Source organism: Entelurus aequoreus, linkage group LG05 (genome assembly GCF_033978785.1).
Source record: "Entelurus aequoreus isolate RoL-2023_Sb linkage group LG05, RoL_Eaeq_v1.1, whole genome shotgun sequence".
Lineage (NCBI taxonomy): Eukaryota > Metazoa > Chordata > Actinopteri > Syngnathiformes > Syngnathidae > Entelurus > Entelurus aequoreus.
In genome coordinates, this window is record NC_084735.1 from 5,944,853 (window position 1) to 5,965,018 (window position 20,166).

General features: G+C 35.0%; 1 protein-coding gene across 3 annotated transcripts in view; it reads left to right on the top strand.

Moving 5' to 3' along the window:
- Positions 1-20,166, top strand: part of LOC133650091 (small nuclear ribonucleoprotein Sm D1-like) — a 28,882-nt gene that overhangs the window by 5,924 nt on the left and 2,792 nt on the right. For all 3 annotated transcript variants that reach the window (XM_062046912.1, XM_062046911.1, XM_062046913.1), the window contains exon 3: positions 5,016-5,207. In XM_062046912.1, coding sequence (XP_061902896.1) covers positions 5,016-5,207 — 192 coding nt within the window. The remainder of the gene's footprint in view (positions 1-5,015; positions 5,208-20,166) is intronic.

The window sequence follows — 20,166 nt, forward strand, 5'->3', positions numbered from 1 at the left end:
GGCAGTGTACCGCTCCAAGATGGCAGCGCTAACTCTTGAGTACGCGAGGGGTTGTAGGTCTTCCTGCTAAACTAAAGTGAATGCGTGAGTCAAGTAACCCAAATAAAATAACCTCGTAAAAATGTATTGAATTCGATGTCTATTTAATTAAGAAGCGTCGTTAAAATGAACAGTAATATAACTGGCAAACAAAAAAGGCAATCTCAAAACAATGATGTGCATTTAAGTTTTTGCATAAACAAAAAAAAAATCCTATGAAGCTTTTTACAAACAATACCTAAAACAACAGTAATGGTGTTAAAAAAAAAAAAAAAAAGATCAATCAACTCCATGCAGTGTTGTCATCTAGTTCCCACAGATGTCAAAACAATACCTAAAACAACACTAAAGGTGTTTATAAATGATCAACTTAAAGGCCTACTGAAAGCAACTACTACCGACCACGCAGTCTGATAGTTTATATATCAATGATGAAATCTTAACATTGCAACACACGCCAATACGGCCGGGTTAACTTATAAAGTGACATTTTAAAATTCCCGGGAAATATCCGGCTGAAACATCGCGGTATGATGACGTATGCGCGCGACGAAGTCCGAGTAACGGAAGTTATGGTACCCCGTAGAATCCTATACAAAAAGCTCTGTTTTCATTTCATAATTCCACAGTATTCTGGACATTTTTTGCAATTTTTTTAATAAACAATGAAGGCTGCAAAGAAGACAGTTGTAGGTGGGATCGGTGTATTAGCAGCGGACTACAGCAACACAACCAGGAGGACTTTGTTGGAGCGCTAGCCACGCTAGCCGCCGACTTCACCTTGACTTCCTACGTCTCCGGGCCGCCAAACGCATCGGGTGAAGTCCTTCTGCCGATCGCTGGAACGCAGGTGAGCACGGGTGTTGATGAGCAAATGAGGGCTGGCTGGCGTAGGTGGAGAGCTAATGTTTTTAGCATAGCTCTGTGCAGTACGGTTGCTAAGTTAGCTTCAATGGCGTCGTTAGCACAGCATTGTTAACCTTCGCCAGCCTGGAAAGCATTAACCGTGTATTTACATGTCCACGGTTTAATAGTATTGTTGATTTTCTATCTATCCTTCCAGTCAGGGGTTTATTTATTTAGTTTCTATATGCAGTTAAAGCAAGATGCTATCACGTTAGCTCGTAGCTAAAGCATTTCGCCGATGTATTGTCGTGGAGATAAAAGGCACTGAATGTCCATTTCGCGTTCTCGACTCTCATTTTCAAGAGGATATAGTATCCCAGGTGGTTTAAAATACAAATCTGTGATCTACAATAGAAAAAGGAGAGTGTGGAATCCAATGAGCAAGCTTGTACCTAAGTTACGGTCAGAGCGAAAAAAGATACGTCCATCGCTGCCTCTCAAGTCATTCACTGTAACGTTCCTCATCTACGAATCTTTCATCCTCGCTTAAATTAATGGGGTAATCATCAATTTCTCGGTCCGAATCTCTCTTGCTCCATTGTAAACAACGGGGAATTGTGAGGAATACTAGCTCCTGTGACGTCACGCTACTTCCGGTACAGGCAAGGCTTCTTTTTATCAGCGAGCAAAAGTTGTGAACTTTATCGTCGATTTTCTCTACTAAATCCTTTCAGCAAAAATATGGCAATATCGCGAAATGATCAAGTATGACACATAGAATGGATCTGCTATCCCCGTTTAAATTAAAAAAATCATTTCAGTAGGCCTTTACCTACTGAAATGATTATTTCTTTATTTTGCCATTTTTTCGCGATATTGCCATATTTTTGCTGAAAGGATTTAGTATAAAACAACGACGATAAAGATCGCAACTTTTGGTATCTGACAAAAAAAGCCTTGCCCCTACCGGAAGTAGCGTGACGTAGTCAATTGAACATATACGCAAAGTTCCCTATTGTTTACAATGATGGCCGCATGAAGTGAGAGCGATTCGGACCGAGAAAGCGACGATTTCCCCATCAATTTGAGCGAGGATGAAAGATTTGTGGATGAGGAAAATGCAAGTGAAGGACTAGTGGGGAGTGGAAGCGATTCAGATAGGGAAGATGCTGTGAGAGGCGGGGGTGACCTGATATTCAGCTGGGAATGACTACAACAGTAAATAAACACAAGACATATATATACTCTATTAGCCACAACACAACCAGGCTTATATTTAATATGCCACAAATCAATCCCAGCTCGAGCGGGTTATATAGACGGGATCCCGTCTATATAACCCGCCAATACAATTCAAACACGTGCACAACACACACACTCACTCAGCCCAAAGAACCGTTCACCTAACCCAAGGTTCGTAAAGCTTATATATTTAACCAAAGTTACGTACGTGACACGCACGTACGGGCAAGCGATCAAATGTTTGGAAGCGCGCGGGTGGGACATGATATTCAGCTGGGAATGACTACAACAGTAAATAAACACAAGACATATATATACTCTACTAGCCACAACACAACCACGCTTATATTTAATATGCCACAAGTTAATCCCGCATAACAAACACCTAGGTGTTTGTTATGCTAGCTACTAGCTCGAGCTAGTTATAGCAAGCGATCAAATGTTTGGAAGCGCAGCTATGTACTCACGGTATCGCGTCTGTGTATCCAAATCAAAGTCTTTTTTATGAAGCTGGCTGTGGCGCTTTCTTTCTGATGTCACTTCCTGTGTGGGGCGCGGCCTTTCTGGCGTTCTCTCTAAACTCAGTTTGTAAAGGATCAATGAGTCCATACAAAGCTAAGAGGCGGAGATTCAAGAAATACACGGCGCACTTACCCGTGTAAAAGATTGTACGAGGAGGGGAACTTTAAACGATAGTTAAGTGTGGCTGAAACGGGGTTTAGGCTAAATACTCATTCCTTTTAAGGGGTTATCTGGCTTAGTGTAGACATGGCCTGAAGGTGTTAAAAAATGATGAGCTCCATGCAGTGTTGTCACTAGAATAGTTTCTAGTCCCCATGGATGACATCAGGGGCAGGGGTGAGGTGGCGGCTCAAAAACAATGATTGCATGTTCACACTGACCTCATGTTTCAGGATTATACGGTATAGCTCGGTTGGTAGAGTGGCCGTGCCAGCAACTTGAGGGCTCCAGGTTCGATCCCCGCTTCCACCATCCTAGTCACTGCCGTTGTGTCCTTGGGCAAGACACTTTACCCACCTGCTCCCAGTGCCACCCACACGGCTTTAAATGTAACTTACATATTGGCTTTCACTATGTAAAGCGCTTTGAGTCACTAGAGAAAAAGCGCTATGTAAATATAATTCACTTCACAAATGTCTATACAATTGTCTAAAACTATTAGTTAAGGAATTGAAACGGGCCTTTGACTGGGCATGTTATTGAAACGTAACATTTTTCAAATCAGACCTGTGAATTTCAAAGTTGAGGGAATTCTGAGAAATGAACCGTAAATTTCGGACTAAAAGCCGCAACTTTTTTCCTACACTTTGTGGCTTATTAAAGGCCTACTGAAAGCCACTACTAGCGACCACGCAGTCTGATAGTTTATACATCAATGATGAAATCTTAACATTGCAACACATGCCAATACGGCCGGGTTAACTTAGAAAGTGACATTTTACATTTCCCGGGGAACTTCCGGTTCAAAACGCCTTTGGAGGATGACGTATGCGCGTGACGTCGCGAGGTCCACGGAAGTGTTTGGACCCTTTTGGACACAATACACAGAGCTCTGTTTTCTTCGACAAAATTCCACAGTATTCTGGACATCTGTGTTGGTGAATCTTTTGCAATTTGTTTAATGAACAATGGAGGCTGGAAAGAAGAATGTTGTAGGTGGGATCGGTGTATTAGCGGTTGGCTGTAGCAACACAACAAGGAGGACTTTGTTGGATAGAAGACGCGCTAGCGGCGAACTCACCTTGACTTCCTACGTCTCCGGGCCGCCGACCGCATCGTCGAACGCAGGTGAGCACGGGTGTTGATGAGCGGAGGAGGGCTGGCTGGCGTAGGTGGAGCGCTAATGTTTTTATCATAGCTCTGACGAGGTCCCGTTGTTAAGTTAGCGTCGTTAGCAACAGCATTGCTAGGCTTCGACGGGCGTCGAATACACATTAACCGTGTATTTACATGTCCAGTGTTTGGTTCGGTGTCTCCTGATAGTAGTATTGTTGATCTTCTGTCTATCCTTCCAGTCAGGGATTTATTCATTTTGTTTCTATCTGCATTTGAGACGGATGCTATCACGTTAGCTCATGCTAAGAGCTTCGTCGATGTATTGTCGTGGAGATAAAAGTCACTGTGAATGTCCATTTCGCGTTCTCGACTCTCATTTTCAAGAGGATATAGTATCCGAGGTGGTTTAAAATACAAATCCGTGATCCACAATAGAAAAAGGAGAGAGTGTGGATTCCAATGAGCCAGCTTGTACCTAAGTTACGGTCAGAGCGAAAAAAGATATCTCTTGAACTGCATTCTAGTCTGTCACTCTAACGTTCCTCCTCCACAAATCTTTCATCCTCGCTCAAATTAATGGGGTAATCGTCACTTTCTCGCTCCTAATATCTCTCGCTCCATTGTAAACAACGGGGAATTGTGAGCAGCACTACCACTTGTGACGTCACGCTACTTCCGGTAGGGGCAAGGTTTTTTTTATTAGCGAGCAAAAGTTGCTAACTTTATCGTCGATTTTCTCTACTAAATCCTTTCAGCAAAAATATGGCACTCTCGCGAAATGATCAAGTATGACACATAGAATGGATCTGCTATTCCCGTTTAAATAAAAAAAAATTCATTTCAGTAGGCCTTTCAAGGGTGCAGCTAATTCAGGGTTTGCCCTTCATGCATTTGGTTGTGGCGATGCGCCATGGCAACATATTAACCGCCACACCTTTTTAAAAATGTGTGTTTTCATGCGAAAACCAAATAAGGTATCGTAGCGTCCAGGAGAAGACATACAAAGTCTGACGCTCTTTTTAACTTGTATAGCCAATCTTGCTGGATGCCAACAAGCGGCTCACAAAGGTGTTTTCTTTATGTCCCTTGAGGTGTGGACGTGAGCATGAACACACACCTGAAGGCGGTGAAGATGACACTGAAGAACCGGGAGCCCACCCAGCTGGAGTCTCTGAGCATCCGTGGCAACAACATCCGCTACTTCATCCTCCCTGACAGTCTGCCGCTGGACACGCTGCTGGTGGACATCGAGCCCAAGATCAAGTCCAAGAAGAGAGAAGCGGGTAAGAACACATACCCTTTTCACCTGATTTTATTGTGGACACCTACATTTCTCCCCAAATACAACTTCTTGAACTAAAACTTCTTCATCAACTCAAAGTGTCTTTCAAGAAATACAAATACGGGCAATTATTTTCACTTGCAACATTGAACTTGTTTTTATCTTTTATTGGCACATATAGAAAATATGAATAAGAGATTTAATTTGCATTAGGGAAGGAACCATATTTCATTTCAAGGTTATTATTAATACATATTTTGTAACATTTCTTAGTCATGGTAGACATGTTACACTTTTGTAATTACATGTCCAACGTTAACTCTTTACTCAAACCTCCACAAATGTATATCAAAGAAAATAAGGGGAAATAAATAAATTTAAACCAGATGAGGCAATTGTTGAAGGAATAGCGTGTGAATGTTGAAGTGAAATGCTGACAGAATGTGGTATGAATGTAAGAATGGTTTGAATTTCCGGAAAACCGAAATTAGGTTTGGAACTTGGGAAAGTGTTAGTTAGAATGTCCAGGATGAGAGGAATGTGTTGATGTTGGAATGCTTTGAATAGGTTCAAAAATGTGGGACTTGTGCAACTTGGATAAATGTCCCATTCATTTCAATTGGAACTTCCTGGAAATTTGGGGAAAAGCAGGATTTTTTTATTTTTATTTGAATGATTAGGAACATGAATGTCCTACATGAGCTGAATTGGTTGGTAGGGATGATACTCGAAACCGGTTTTCCCGGTTGTTTGATAAGAAAAGAACCGAGTCCTCGGACTCGAATCCCTTTTTGAGAACCGGTACCCGTTATCGAGACCACTATAGTAAAGGAAAAGAGTTGATTCTTTATTCGAATCCCGTCCCGACCAGAAATGCTCCGTGGGACATCACAAGAATTGACGTCACGTAGCTCAGTCATTAGGCGCAGATAGCGAAAGCAGGAAAACAATGGACGGGAAAAAGCGCTCCAAGGTGTAATAAAGTTCAAAACAAAAGCTATCATCCATCGAATAACTTTACTGAGAGATTTTAGCAGGGTAAAACACATGACGAACACTTTTACGACCAACCGGAAACATAGCAACCAGGCTAGCAACGCACCTCCTTTACGGCAGCTGTCGCAACCTTCTTATAGCAACCGCAGCACATACATATATATACAACATATCTCCCTTTTTGAACTTTTGTTTTTCTTTCCTTGTAAACGTTACAAAATCACACTGTAGATGTGTTGTCTGTCTAATTATAAATAATGCAGACGAGGCGTGTTGGCTGAGTTCTTGACGTTTACTTTCACAGCGTGGCAACATGCAACACTTTTCGGGGCTACCACGCATGCTCGTAACTCCCGTTGCATGCTGGGTAGTGTAGTTGTTATATTCTCTCGCTCGTAACATTTTTCCCCCTATAAAGAAATAATGTTAACTCAATAAAGTGTATTTCTTTTTTTAGCTTTAACTTTTCATTTATTAGCATTGTAACCACATTTGCAAACAACTTTTCTCTTCATAGAATTTTCTTTCAATAAAGAAATAAAGTGCAAAAATGTCAAAGCATCATAACAAACAGTTATGTCAAATAGCAGCAGAAGTGCACTTTTTGGAGAGCTGTATTATTTTCAGTTTTGTGCCCAAGGGACTGATTTTATTTAACACTATATTATTATTTATACACCTATAGTGATCACAGAGACAGGTTGTTTTTGTGTTACTGTATATATTTGTTTCTCTGAAAAATCCCACTTAATATAAGGTGGGTAACAACAGTCAATATTTATTTATTTTATTTTATTTTTTTAGGTGGGTAACAGTCAATATTTATTTATTAGATTTTATTTTTTAATTATATAATAAAAGTGAGCTTTTGTTAAACCAAATATTGTGTGTTTTTTTCCATATACAACAACCTATCTGGACTCCATAAGAGAATTGATAAGAGGATTCGATAATAGGCTCGGACTCGATAATTCCTTATCAAACATCATCCCTATTGGTTGGTGTTGGAATTGTTTAAATCTTCAAGAAATGTTGAAGTTGTAAATTGAGAAATTGTATTTTGGGAAAACTAGGAATTTTTCAAATTCTTAAACCGATTAGTTTTTTTGCCCTGACTAAGAGGAATGTTTGGATAGTGGAATGGTTGAAGTGGGTTGAAAAATGTGAAAGGAGTCATTGCACTTAAAAAGGTTAGAAAAAAGCAGGAATTCCTGGAATTTTGTTGAACGTGCAAACATGTTAGTTTGAATGTCCAGGATGAGTTGAATGTGTTGAAGGTGGAATGGTTTGAATCGGTTGAAAAATGTGGCAATTGTGGAAGTTTGAAAAATGGATCATTCATTTTGAATGGAGAAAATGTCCCTAAAAACTGGAATTTCTAGGAAATCCTGGATTTTTTTTTTAGAATTGTTGAAAGGGAAGAACATTATTCCTGAACAGGCTGAATATTTTGAAGTTGGAACGGTTTGAATCGGATAAAAAAATGTGGGAGTTGTGGAACTTTGAAAAATGTCCCATTCTTTTCAAAGGAAATTTCGGGAAAAGCGGGATTTTTTTTGAAAAAATGTTTAAAACGTGAATGTTCTGAATGAGTTTAAAGGGTTGGTGTTGGAATTTTTAAAATTTGTCGAGAAATGTTGAAGTAGTAACATTTCTTAATTGAGAAATAGTACTATGGAGTATCGGGAAAACCGGGAATTTTTCCAGTTAAAAAAACAACTTTCTTTTTTTGTCCTGACTAAGAAAAATGTTTGGACGGTGGAACGGTTGAAGTGGGTTGAAAAATGTGGAAGGAGTAGTCGACGGAAAAAAGGGTTTGAAAAAACGGGATTTCTGGGAATTCCTGGAATTTTTTGGAACTTGGAAAACTGATAGTTTGCATGTCCAGGATGAGTGGCATGTGTTGAAGGTGGAATGGTTTGAATAGGTTGAAAAATGTGGAAATGGTTGAAGATTGAAAAATGGCCAGTTAATTTTGAATGGGAAAAATGCCCCGGGAAATCTGGGAATTTTTGGAATTTGTCAAGGAAAAGCCTGCATTCCAAAATAGGCTGAACAGTTTGAAGTTGGAACGCTTTGAATGGGGTGGAAAATGTGGATGGTAGAGCGCACCAAAATCTGGAGAGGAATAATAAATAGATGAATTTAGGTGTAGAAAACATGTGTGGATGTTTGGAACATTCACACAATAATAATAATAAATAGATGCATTTAAGTGTAGAAAACATGCGTGGATGTTTGGAGCATTCACACAATAATAATAATAAATAGATGCATTTAAGTGTAGAAAACATGTGTGGATGTTTGGAGCATTCACACAATAATAATAATAAATAGATGAATTTAGGTGTAGAAAACATGTGTGGATGTTTAGAACTTTCACACAATAATAATAATAAATAGATGAATTTAGGTGTAAAAAACATGTTTAGATTTTTCAAGCATTCACATATAATAATAATAATAAAAAGTAGATTCATTTAGGTGTAGAAAACATATGTGTGGATGTTTGGAGCATTCACACAATAATAATAATAAATAGATTAATTTAGGTGTAGAAAACGTGTGTGGATGTTTGGAGCATTCACATAATAAATAGATTAATTCAGGTGTAGAAAACGTGTGGATGTTTGGAGCATTCACACAATAATAATAATAAATAGATGCATTTAAGTGTAGAAAACATGTGTGGATGTTTGGAAAATTCACACAATAATAATAAATAGATGCATTTAAGTGTAGAAAACATGTGTGGATGTTTGGAGCATTCCCACAATAATAATAATAAATAGATTAATTTAGGTGTAGAAAACATGTGTGGATGTTTAGAACTTTCACACAATAATAATAATAAATAGATGAATTTAGGTGTAAAAAACATGTTTAGATTTTTCAAGCATTCACATATAATAATAATAATAAAAAGTAGATTAATTTAGGTGTAGAAAACATATGTGTGGATGTTTGGAGCATTCACACAATAATAATAATAAATAGATTAATTTAGGTGTAGAAAACGTGTGTGGATGTTTGGAGCATTCACATAATAAATAGATTAATTCAGGTGTAGAAAACATGTGTGGATGTTTGGAGCATTCACACAATAATAATAATAAATAGATGCATTTAAGTGTAGAAAACATGTGTGGATGTTTGGAGCATTCACACAATAATAAATAGATGCATTTAAGTGTAGAAAACATGTGTGGATGTTTGGAGCATTCACACAATAATAATAATAAATAGATGAATTTAGGTGTAGAAAACATGTGTGGATGTTTAGAACTTTCACACAATAATAATAATAAATAGATTAATTTAGGTGTAAAAAACATGTTTAGATTTTTCAAGCATTCACATATAATAATAATAATAATAATAATAATAATAAAAAGTAGATTAATTTAGGTGTAGAAAACATATGTGTGGATGTTTGGAGCATTCACACAATAATAATAATAAATAGATTAATTTAGGTGTAGAAAACGTGTGTGGATGTTTGGAGCATTCACATAATAAATAGATAAATTCAGGTGTAGAAAACATGTGTGGATGTTTGGAGCATTCACACAATAATAATAAATATATTAATTTAGGTGTCGAAAACGTGTGTGGATGTTTGGAGCATTCACACAATAATAATAATAAATAGATGAATTTAGGTGTAGAAAACATGTGTGGATGTTTAGAACTTTCACACAATAATAATAATAAATAGATTAATTTAGGTGTAGAAAACGTGTGGATGTTTAGAACTTTCACACAATAATAATAATAAATAGATGAATTTAGGTGTAAAAACATGTTTAGATTTTTCAAGCATTCACATATAATAATAATAATAAAAAGTAGATTAATTTAGGTGTAGAAAACATATGTGTGGATGTTTGGAGCATTCTCACAATAATAATAATAAATAGATTAATTTAGGTGTAGAAAACATGTGTGGATGTTTAGAACTTTCACACAATAATAATAATAAATAGATGAATTTAGGTGTAGAAAACATGTGTGGATGTTTAGAACTTTCACACAATAATAATAATAAATAGATGAATTTAGGTGTAAAAAACATGTATACATTTTTCAAGCATTCACATATAATAATAATAATAATAATAATAAAAAGTAGATTAATTTAGGTGTAGAAAACATATGTGTGGATGTTTGGAGCATTCACACAATAATAATAATAAATAGATTAATTTAGGTGTAGAAAACGTGTGTGGATGTTTGGAGCATTCACATAATAAATAGATTAATTCAGGTGTAGAAAACATGTGTGGATGTTTGAAGCATTCACACAATAATAATAATAATAAATATATTAATTTAGGTGTCAAACGTGTGTGGATGTTTGGAGCATTCACACAATAATAATAATAAATAGATGAATTTAGGTGTAGAAAACATGTGTGGATGTTTGGAACATTCACACAATAATAATAATAAATAGATGCATTTAAGTGTAGAAAAAATGTGTGGATGTTTGGAGCATTCACACAATAATAATAATAAATAGATGAATTTAGGTGTAGAAAACATGTGTGGATGTTTAGAACTTTCACACAATAATAATAATAAATAGATGAATTTAGGTGTAAAAAACATGTTTAGATTTTTCAAGCATTCACATATAATAATAATAATAATAATAAAAACTAGATTAATTTAGGTGTGGAAAACATATGTGTGGATGTTTGGAGCATTCACACAATAATAATAATAAATAGATTAATTTAGGTGTAGAAAACGTGTGTGGATGTTTGGAGCATTCACATAATAAATAGATTAATTCAGGTGTAGAAAACGTGTGGATGTTTGGAGCATTCACACAATAATAATAATAAATAGATGCATTTAAGTGTAGAAAACATGTGTGGATGTTTGGAAAATTCACACAATAATAATAAATAGATGCATTTAAGTGTAGAAAACATGTGTGGATGTTTGGAGCATTCCCACAATAATAATAATAAATAGATGAATTTAGGTGTAGAAAACATGTGTGGATGTTTAGAACTTTCACACAATAATAATAATAAATAGATGAATTTAGGTGTAAAAAACATGTTTAGATTTTTCAAGCATTCACATGTAATAATAATAATAATACAAAGTAGATTAATTTAGGTGTAGAAAACATATGTGTGGATGTTTGGAGCATTCACACAATAATAATAATAAATCGATTAATTTAGGTGTAGAAAACGTGTGTGGATGTTTGGAGCATTCACACAATAATAATAATAAATAGATGCATTTAAGTGTAGAAAACATGTGTGGATGTTTGGAGCATTCACACAATAATAAATAGATGCATTTAAGTGTAGAAAACATCTGTGGATGTTTGGAGCATTCACACAATAATAATAATAAATAGATGAATTTAGGTGTAGAAAACATGTGTGGATGTTTAGAACTTTCACACAATAATAATAATAAATAGATTAATTTAGGTGTAAAAAACATGTTTAGATTTTTCAAGCATTCACATATAATAATAATAATAATAATAATAATAAAAAGTAGATTAATTTAGGTGTAGAAAACATATGTGTGGATGTTTGGAGCATTCACACAATAATAATAATAAATAGATTAATTTAGGTGTAGAAAACGTGTGTGGATGTTTGGAGCATTCACATAATAAATAGATAAATTCAGGTGTAGAAAACATGTGTGGATGTTTGGAGCATTCACACAATAATAATAAATATATTAATTTAGGTGTCGAAAACGTGTGTGGATGTTTGGAGCATTCACACAATAATAATAATAAATAGATGAATTTAGGTGTAGAAAACATGTGTGGATGTTTAGAACTTTCACACAATAATAATAATAAATAGATTAATTTAGGTGTAGAAAACGTGTGGATGTTTAGAACTTTCACACAATAATGATAATAAATAGATGAATTTAGGTGTAAAAACATGTTTAGATTTTTCAAGCATTCACATATAATAATAATAATAATAAAAAGTAGATTAATTTAGGTGTAGAAAACATATGTGTGGATGTTTGGAGCATTCTCACAATAATAATAATAAATAGATTAATTTAGGTGTAGAAAACGTGTGGATGTTTAGAAGTTTCACACAATAATAATAATAAATAGATGAATTTAGGTGTAGAAAACATGTGTGGATGTTTAGAACTTTCACACAATAATAATAATAAATAGATGAATTTAGGTGTAAAAAACATGTCTACATTTTTCAAGCATTCACATATAATAATAATAATAATAATAAAAAGTAGATTAATTTAGGTGTAGAAAACATATGTGTGCAGGGGTGCAAATTAACACTCGCCAGTCGCCATTTGCGAGCTATTTTTAGCTTTGGCGAGTAAAATATTTGCCTAACTTGCCACGCTGGCGAGTTGAAAAAGTGAGGTTCACAACAGCAATAATGCAGCGCTTACCGGTACCTAAAGCAACACGGAGATCATTATTTTACCAAGCACATATTTGTTGTGATGTCACGTTCGACGTTCCGTAGACTAGTTGCTAAGAGACGGCAGTTAGCTAGCCTAGTAGTTAGCTTAGAGCGCGCACTACAGGGATATCTCTCAGGCGACAGTCACAGAGTGTACCGGTAACGTTACTCGAGTCTTAATAGCTAACAATCATTCTTCCTAGCCTTAAGCCTATAAATCTTATCGTTATGTGGCGCTTCCTGAAACCCATAGCTAAAAAGGCACGGACGGAGGAGGAGGAGGAGGAGGAGGAGGAGGAGGGGGGTCGCGATGCGAATGCTGCGAAACCCAAACCGACCAGCGCTGGAACTGGGGGGAGAAAGTTTCAGACGAAGTGGCTATACGACGATGCAGGGAAAAAACGCGACTGGCTGACTGTCAAGAACAACATCATGTTTTGCACTGTGTGCACAACTTTTGGAAAGGACAAAAAAAGTCAGGCGAGTCACTTTGTTGTGGGCTGCTCCTCGATGAAAGTTGAAAGTATAATATCACATGAAGGCACTCGCAACCACGACAAAAATATGAAAATAAAGCAAGCCAAGTCTGCCCCACTCCATGAAGCGCCCTCGGTGCAAGTTCTCACTAAACTCTCGGACGTAAACACCCAGAAGATGAAGCTTCTTTTCCGAAATGCGCACGCAACAGATTTAATATTTTTTTCCTATATTTTTTGTAGCAAGCAGTTCACGGTCAATCAGACTTGCATATTACTTTTATTTTATTGAATGCAGATATTTTTTAATGTTTAAATGTAAAAAAATTAATGTAAATATCCAGACAATGTTGAAAAATATTTAACTATTTCTTTATTCTTTGTAGCAATCAATGCACTGTAAAACTTGTATATTACTTAAATTTTATTGAATACAGATCTTTTAAAATCTTATCTGCACTGCATCATGCGTCCTGCTTCTAGTTTCATAGGATAGTAAAAAAAAGAATCTATATACTCTATATACTATACTGTGGCCCCTGGTTGGTTGTAGAATTGGTTTTAATGTGACGTGAACACTTCTACATGGCGGAATACAATGGTAAAGGAAATAGTTTGTTTTGGCATTTGGCGAGTAAAAAATATGGTTGGCGAGTATGTTTTTTCACCTACTAGCCACTTGGCGAGTTGGTCAAAAAGTTAGTTTGCACCCCTGTATGTGTGGATGTTTGGAGCATTCACACAATAATAATAATAAATAGATTAATTTAGGTGTAGAAAACGTGTGTGGATGTTTGGAGCATTCACATAATAAATAGATTAATTCAGGTGTAGAAAACATGTGTGGATGTTTGAAGCATTCACACAATAATAATAATAATAAATATATTAATTTAGGTGTCAAACGTGTGTGGATGTTTGGAGCATTCACACAATAATAATAATAAATAGATGAATTTAGGTGTAGAAAACGTGTGGATGTTTGGAACATTCACACAATAATAATAATAAATAGATGCATTTAAGTGTAGAAAAAATGTGTGGATGTTTGGAGCATTCACACAATAATAATAATAAATAGATGAATTTAGGTGTAGAAAACATGTGTGGATGTTTAGAACTTTCACACAATAATAATAATAAATAGATGAATTTAGGTGTAAAAAACATGTTTAGATTTTTCAAGCATTCACATATAATAATAATAATAATAATAAAAAGTAGATTAATTTAGGTGTGGAAAACATATGTGTGGATGTTTGGAGCATTCACACAATAATAATAATAAATAGATTAATTTAGGTGTAGAAAACGTGTGTGGATGTTTGGAGCATTCACATAATAAATAGATTAATTCAGGTGTAGAAAACGTGTGGATGTTTGGAGCATTCACACAATAATAATAATAATAAATATATTAATTTAGGTGTCAAACGTGTGTGGATGTTTGGAGCATTCACACAATAATAATAATAAATAGATTAATTTAGGTGTAGAAAACGTGTGTGGTGGTTTGGAACATTCACACAATAATAATAATAAATAGATGCATTTAAGTGTAGAAAAAATGTGTGGATGTTTGGAGCATTCACACAATAATAATAATAAATAGATGAATTTAGGTGTAGAAAACATGTGTGGATGTTTAGAACTTTCACACAATAATAATAATAAATAGATTAATTTAGGTGTAAAAAACATGTTTAGATTTTTCAAGCATTCACATATAATAATAATAATAAAAAGTAGATTCATTTAGGTGTAGAAAACATGTGTGGATGTTTGGAGCATTCACACAATAATAATAATAAATAGATTAATTTAGGTGTAGAAAACGTGTGTGGATGTTTGGAGCATTCACATAATAATAATAAATATATTAATTTAGGTGTATAAAAACATGTGTGGATGTTTGGAGCATTCACACAATAATAATAATAATAAATAGATGAATTTAGGTGTATAAAAACGTGTGGATGTTTGGAGCATTCACATAATAATAAATAGATGAATTTAGTTGTAGAAAACATGTGTGGATGTTTGGAGCATTCACACAATAATAACAATAATAAATAGATGAATTTAGGTGAAGAAAACATGGATGTTTGGAGCATTCACACAATAATAAATAAATGAATTAAGGTGTAGAAAACATGTGTGGATGTTTGGAGCATTCACATAATAGATGAATTTAGGTGTGGAAAACGTGTGGATTTTTCGAGCATTCACACAATAATAATAATAATAAATAGATGCATTTAAGTGTAGAAAACATGTGTGGATGTTTGGAGCATTCACACAATAATAATAGAGTAATTTAGGCGTAGTGAAGTGAATTATATTTATATAGCGCTTTTCTCTAGTGACTCAAAGCGCTTTACATAGAAACCCAATATCTAAGTTACATTTAAACCAGAGTGGGTGGCACTGGGAGCAGGTGGGTAAAGTGTCTTGCCCAAGGACACAACAGCAGTGACTAGGATGGCGGAAGCGGGGATCGAACCTGCAACCCTCAAGTTGCTGGCACGGCCACTCTACCAACCGAGCTATACTGCCCCGTAGAAAACATCTGTGGATGTTTGGAGCATTCACACAATAATAATAATAATAAATAGATGAATTTAGGTGTAGAAAACATGGGTTGATGTTTGGAGCATTCACACAATAATAAATAAATGAATTTAGGTGTAGAAAACATGTGTGGATGTTTGGAGCATTCACACAATAATAATAATAAATAAATAAATTTAGGTGTAGAAAACATGTGTGGATGTTTGGAGCATTCACACATTAAGTAGATCCAATTGACAATAATAAATATATCAGTAAAATGTGTAAATAAATGTTCACACAAAGCCACCAAACTGTATTCAGAGCAAATAACAGTAAATAGTTTTAAAAAATATGTGTTTGTGTGTGTGGTATTTTAGTTAATTGAAGCTACATTCCTTTAAATACTTAAGAAAACACCTCATACTTTTATATACTGAAATATTTGAAAGTATCTTCAGTATATTTAAATACTTTTATATACTGAAATATTTGAAATTATTATCAGTATATTTATTTAAGTACTCTTATATACTGAAATATTTGAAATTAACATTAGTATATTTAAGTACTTTTATATACTGAAATATTTGAAATTAACCTCAGTATATTTATTTAAGTACTTTTACTTAGACTTGGACTTAGACTTCCTTTTTATTGTCATTCAAATTTGAACTTTACAGTACAGATAAGAACGACATTTCGTTACATAAGCTCATGGTAGTGCAGGATAAAAAAGCAATAAGGTGCATATATAATAAACATACCGAAAAATATTTATTTCCTTTGCATAAAGTGCCATGTTCCTGCATGGAGTGTGAAATAGTACTTAGTGGAAGTTGTCACAACACACACACATGATTTTAAAAACAAAGTATGTTCGGAGTTAGACAAAACAAATGATCACCATGACTTTTATTGTCACCATTTTTATATTGTTTTAACATGGCAACACACATCTGTACTAAATAACAAATTAACTAGATATTGTATTAACATACTGAGTCAACAAGGAAGTGACACAACTCTGTGTGTGTGTGTACACAGTGATGTTACATCCATGATGTTCACAACAACACAACAGATGACATGTGTTGTGTGTGTGTATGATTGTTTGTACATTGATGTTACATCCATGATGTCGTTCACAACAACACAACAGATGACATGTGTTGTGTGTGTATGATTGTTTGTACATTGATGTTACATCCATGATGTCGTTCACAACAACACAACAGATGACATGTGTTGTGTGTGTATGATTGTTTGTACATTGATGTTACATCCATGATGTCGTTCACAACAACACAACAGAAGACGTGTGTGTATGATTGTTTGTACATTGATGTTACATCCATGATGTCGTTCACAACAACACAACAGATGACATGTGTTGTGTGTGTATGATTGTTTGTACATTGATGTTACATCCATGATGTCGTTCACAACAACACAACAGATGACATGTGTTGTGTGTGTGATTGTTTGTACATTGATATTACATACACATATATGTTGTGAAATTAGTTATTTACACAGAAATATTTTGTTAATATTTATTTACGTACCTTAATTGTTTCCAAACGGTGTCAGTAAAACGGCTGATCAAACAAAACAGAAGTCATGGTCATGGACCCACTAGCTGCGCAAGCTAGCTCTCCAATCAGCTAAACAGACTCAATAACTCCACGGTGACGTTTTGGTGAATTTACCAAACTGAAACAATACAAAAAGAATGCCATTGTACAAACCCCGTTACCATATGAGTTGGGAAATTGTGTTGGATGTAAATATAAACGGAATACAATGATTTGCTAATGCTTTTCAAGCCATATTCAGTTGAATGCACTACAAAGACAACATATTTGATCTTTGACTAATACACTGGTGGCACTAATACACCCCCATACCATTACACATGCTGCCTTTTCCACTTCGCGCCTAGAACAATCCGGATGGTTCTTTTCCTCTTTGGTCCGGAGGACACGACGTCCACAGTTTCCAAAAACAATTTGAAATGTGGACTCGTCAGACTGCAGAACACTTTTCCACTTTGTATCAGTCCATCTTAGATGAGCTCAGGCCCAAAGAAGCCGACGGCGTTTCTGGGTGTTGTTGATAAACGGTTTTGGCCTTGCATAGGAGGGTTTTAACTTGCACTTACAGATGTAGCGACCAACTGTAGTTACTGACAGGGGTTTTCTGAAGTGTTCCTGAGCCCGTGTGGTGATATCCTTTACACACTGATGTGGCTTGTTCATGCAGTACAGCCTGAGGGATGGAAGGTCACAGTCTTAGCTGCTTACGTGCAGTGATTTCTCCACATTCTCTGAACCCTTTGATGATATTACGGAGCGTAGATGGTGAAATCCCTAAATTCCTTGCAATAGCTGCTTGAGAAAGGTTTTTCTTAAACTGTTCAACAATTTGCTCAGGCATTTGTTGACAAAGTGGTGACCCTCGCCCCATCCTTGTTTATGAATTTCATGGAATCTACTTTTATACCCAATCATGGCACCCACCTGTTCCCAATTAGCCTGTTCACCTGTGGGATGTTCCAAATAAGTGTTTGAAGAGCATTCCTCAACTTTATCAGTATTTATTGCCACCTTTCCCAACTTCTTTGTCACGTGTTGCTGCCATCAAATTCTAAAGTTAATTATTATTTGCAAAAATAAAATAAAGTTTATGAGTTTGAACATCAAATATTCAACTGAATATGGCTTGAAAATGATTTGCAAATCATTGTATTCCGTTTATATTTACATCTAACACAATTTCACAACTCATATGGAAACGGGGTTTGTAAGTTAATAATACTAACACACTTGTTAGCATAGCTTGATGACATGATGATAGCATGTACAAATATGCATGAAAACACTCCTACAGACATCACACATGGGACGCTTTAGTAAATAAGAATAGTTTTAGTTATATTGTAAAACTTACAACCATTGCTTGGAGTGATATGAGTTGACACGCTATGGTCGGCTAGAAGACAGAACGGCACTTCTACTTCCGGTTGAAGGCACACTAGTCCAAAGGCTGTCAAAATAGCACAAGCCGTATCACACCCTTCCAGTGTACTTGCTTGTTGAACTATGTGCATAACCGCCATTAGCAAGGAAACATCCATAACATGGCTGTGCCATTTTTTAAGCCACAGGGTGCAAAGCGTAGGGAGATGTGCAGAGTCATTGGAAATAAATACAATGATGGAACAATAACTGAAAAACGGCCTTTTTTAAAAAAAAAATAAATTTTTTATATTTTTAATTTTTTTTTTTTTTTTTTTTTTGTTGTTGTTGTAATTATTATTATTATTTAAAAAAAATTTTTTTTTATTATTTATTTACTGAAAAACGGACTTAACGACAAGAGGGTTCACTCTGTGCGTCGCGCTCAGCAGGTTTATTCCACAGTGGAATTTCCATGAACAGAGTGAGTCCTTCACAATCTGCCTTTGTTTGCCACACAATGTGACTTTAGTGGAAACATCAGGGAAGAATAAACAACAAGAACATGGAACACAACATTAAATACAAACATATTCTATTGTTTTGCTTTTGATGTGAATTGTTTCTTTTAGGTCAAGTAGAGACAATTGGAATTGACTATTCCACATTATTAGAATCACATGCTTCTTACACACTTTTAACTATATATATATGTATATGTATGTATATATATATATATATATATATATATATATATATATATATTATATACTTGTATATGTTTATGTATGTATGTATATATATGAACCGTACTTTTCGGAGTATAAGTCGCACCGGCCGAAAATGCATAATAAAGAAGGAAAAAAACATGTATAAGTCGCATTTTTGGGGGAAATGTATTTGATAAAAGCCAACAGCAAGAATAGACATTTGAAAGGCAATTTAAAATAAATAAAGAATAGTGAACAACAGGCTGAATAAGTGTACGTTATATGAGGCATAAATAACCAACTGGTATGTTAACGTAACATATTATGGTAAGAGTCATTCAAATAACTATAACATATAGAACATGCTATACGTTTACCAAACAATCTGTCACTCCTAATCGCTAAATCCCATGAAATCTTATACGTCTAGTCTCTTACGTGAATGACATCAATAATATTAGTTGATATTTTACGCTAATGTGTTAATCATTTCACACATAAGTCGCTCCTGAGTATAAGTCGCACCCCCGGCCAAACTATGAAAAAAACTGTGACTTATAGTCCGAAAAATACGGTATATGTATAAATATATATATGTATATGTGTGTGTTTATATATATATGTCTGTGTATGTATTAAGGCTGCAACAACTAATCGATTATAAAAAATAGTTGGCGATTAATTTAGTCATTGATTCGTTGGATCTGTGCTATGCGCATGCGCTGAGACTACGTTTCTTTTTCTTTTCTTTTTTAACCTTTATTTATAAACTGCGACATTTACAAACAGCTGAGGAACAATAATCAAAATAATAGGGGTGTAACG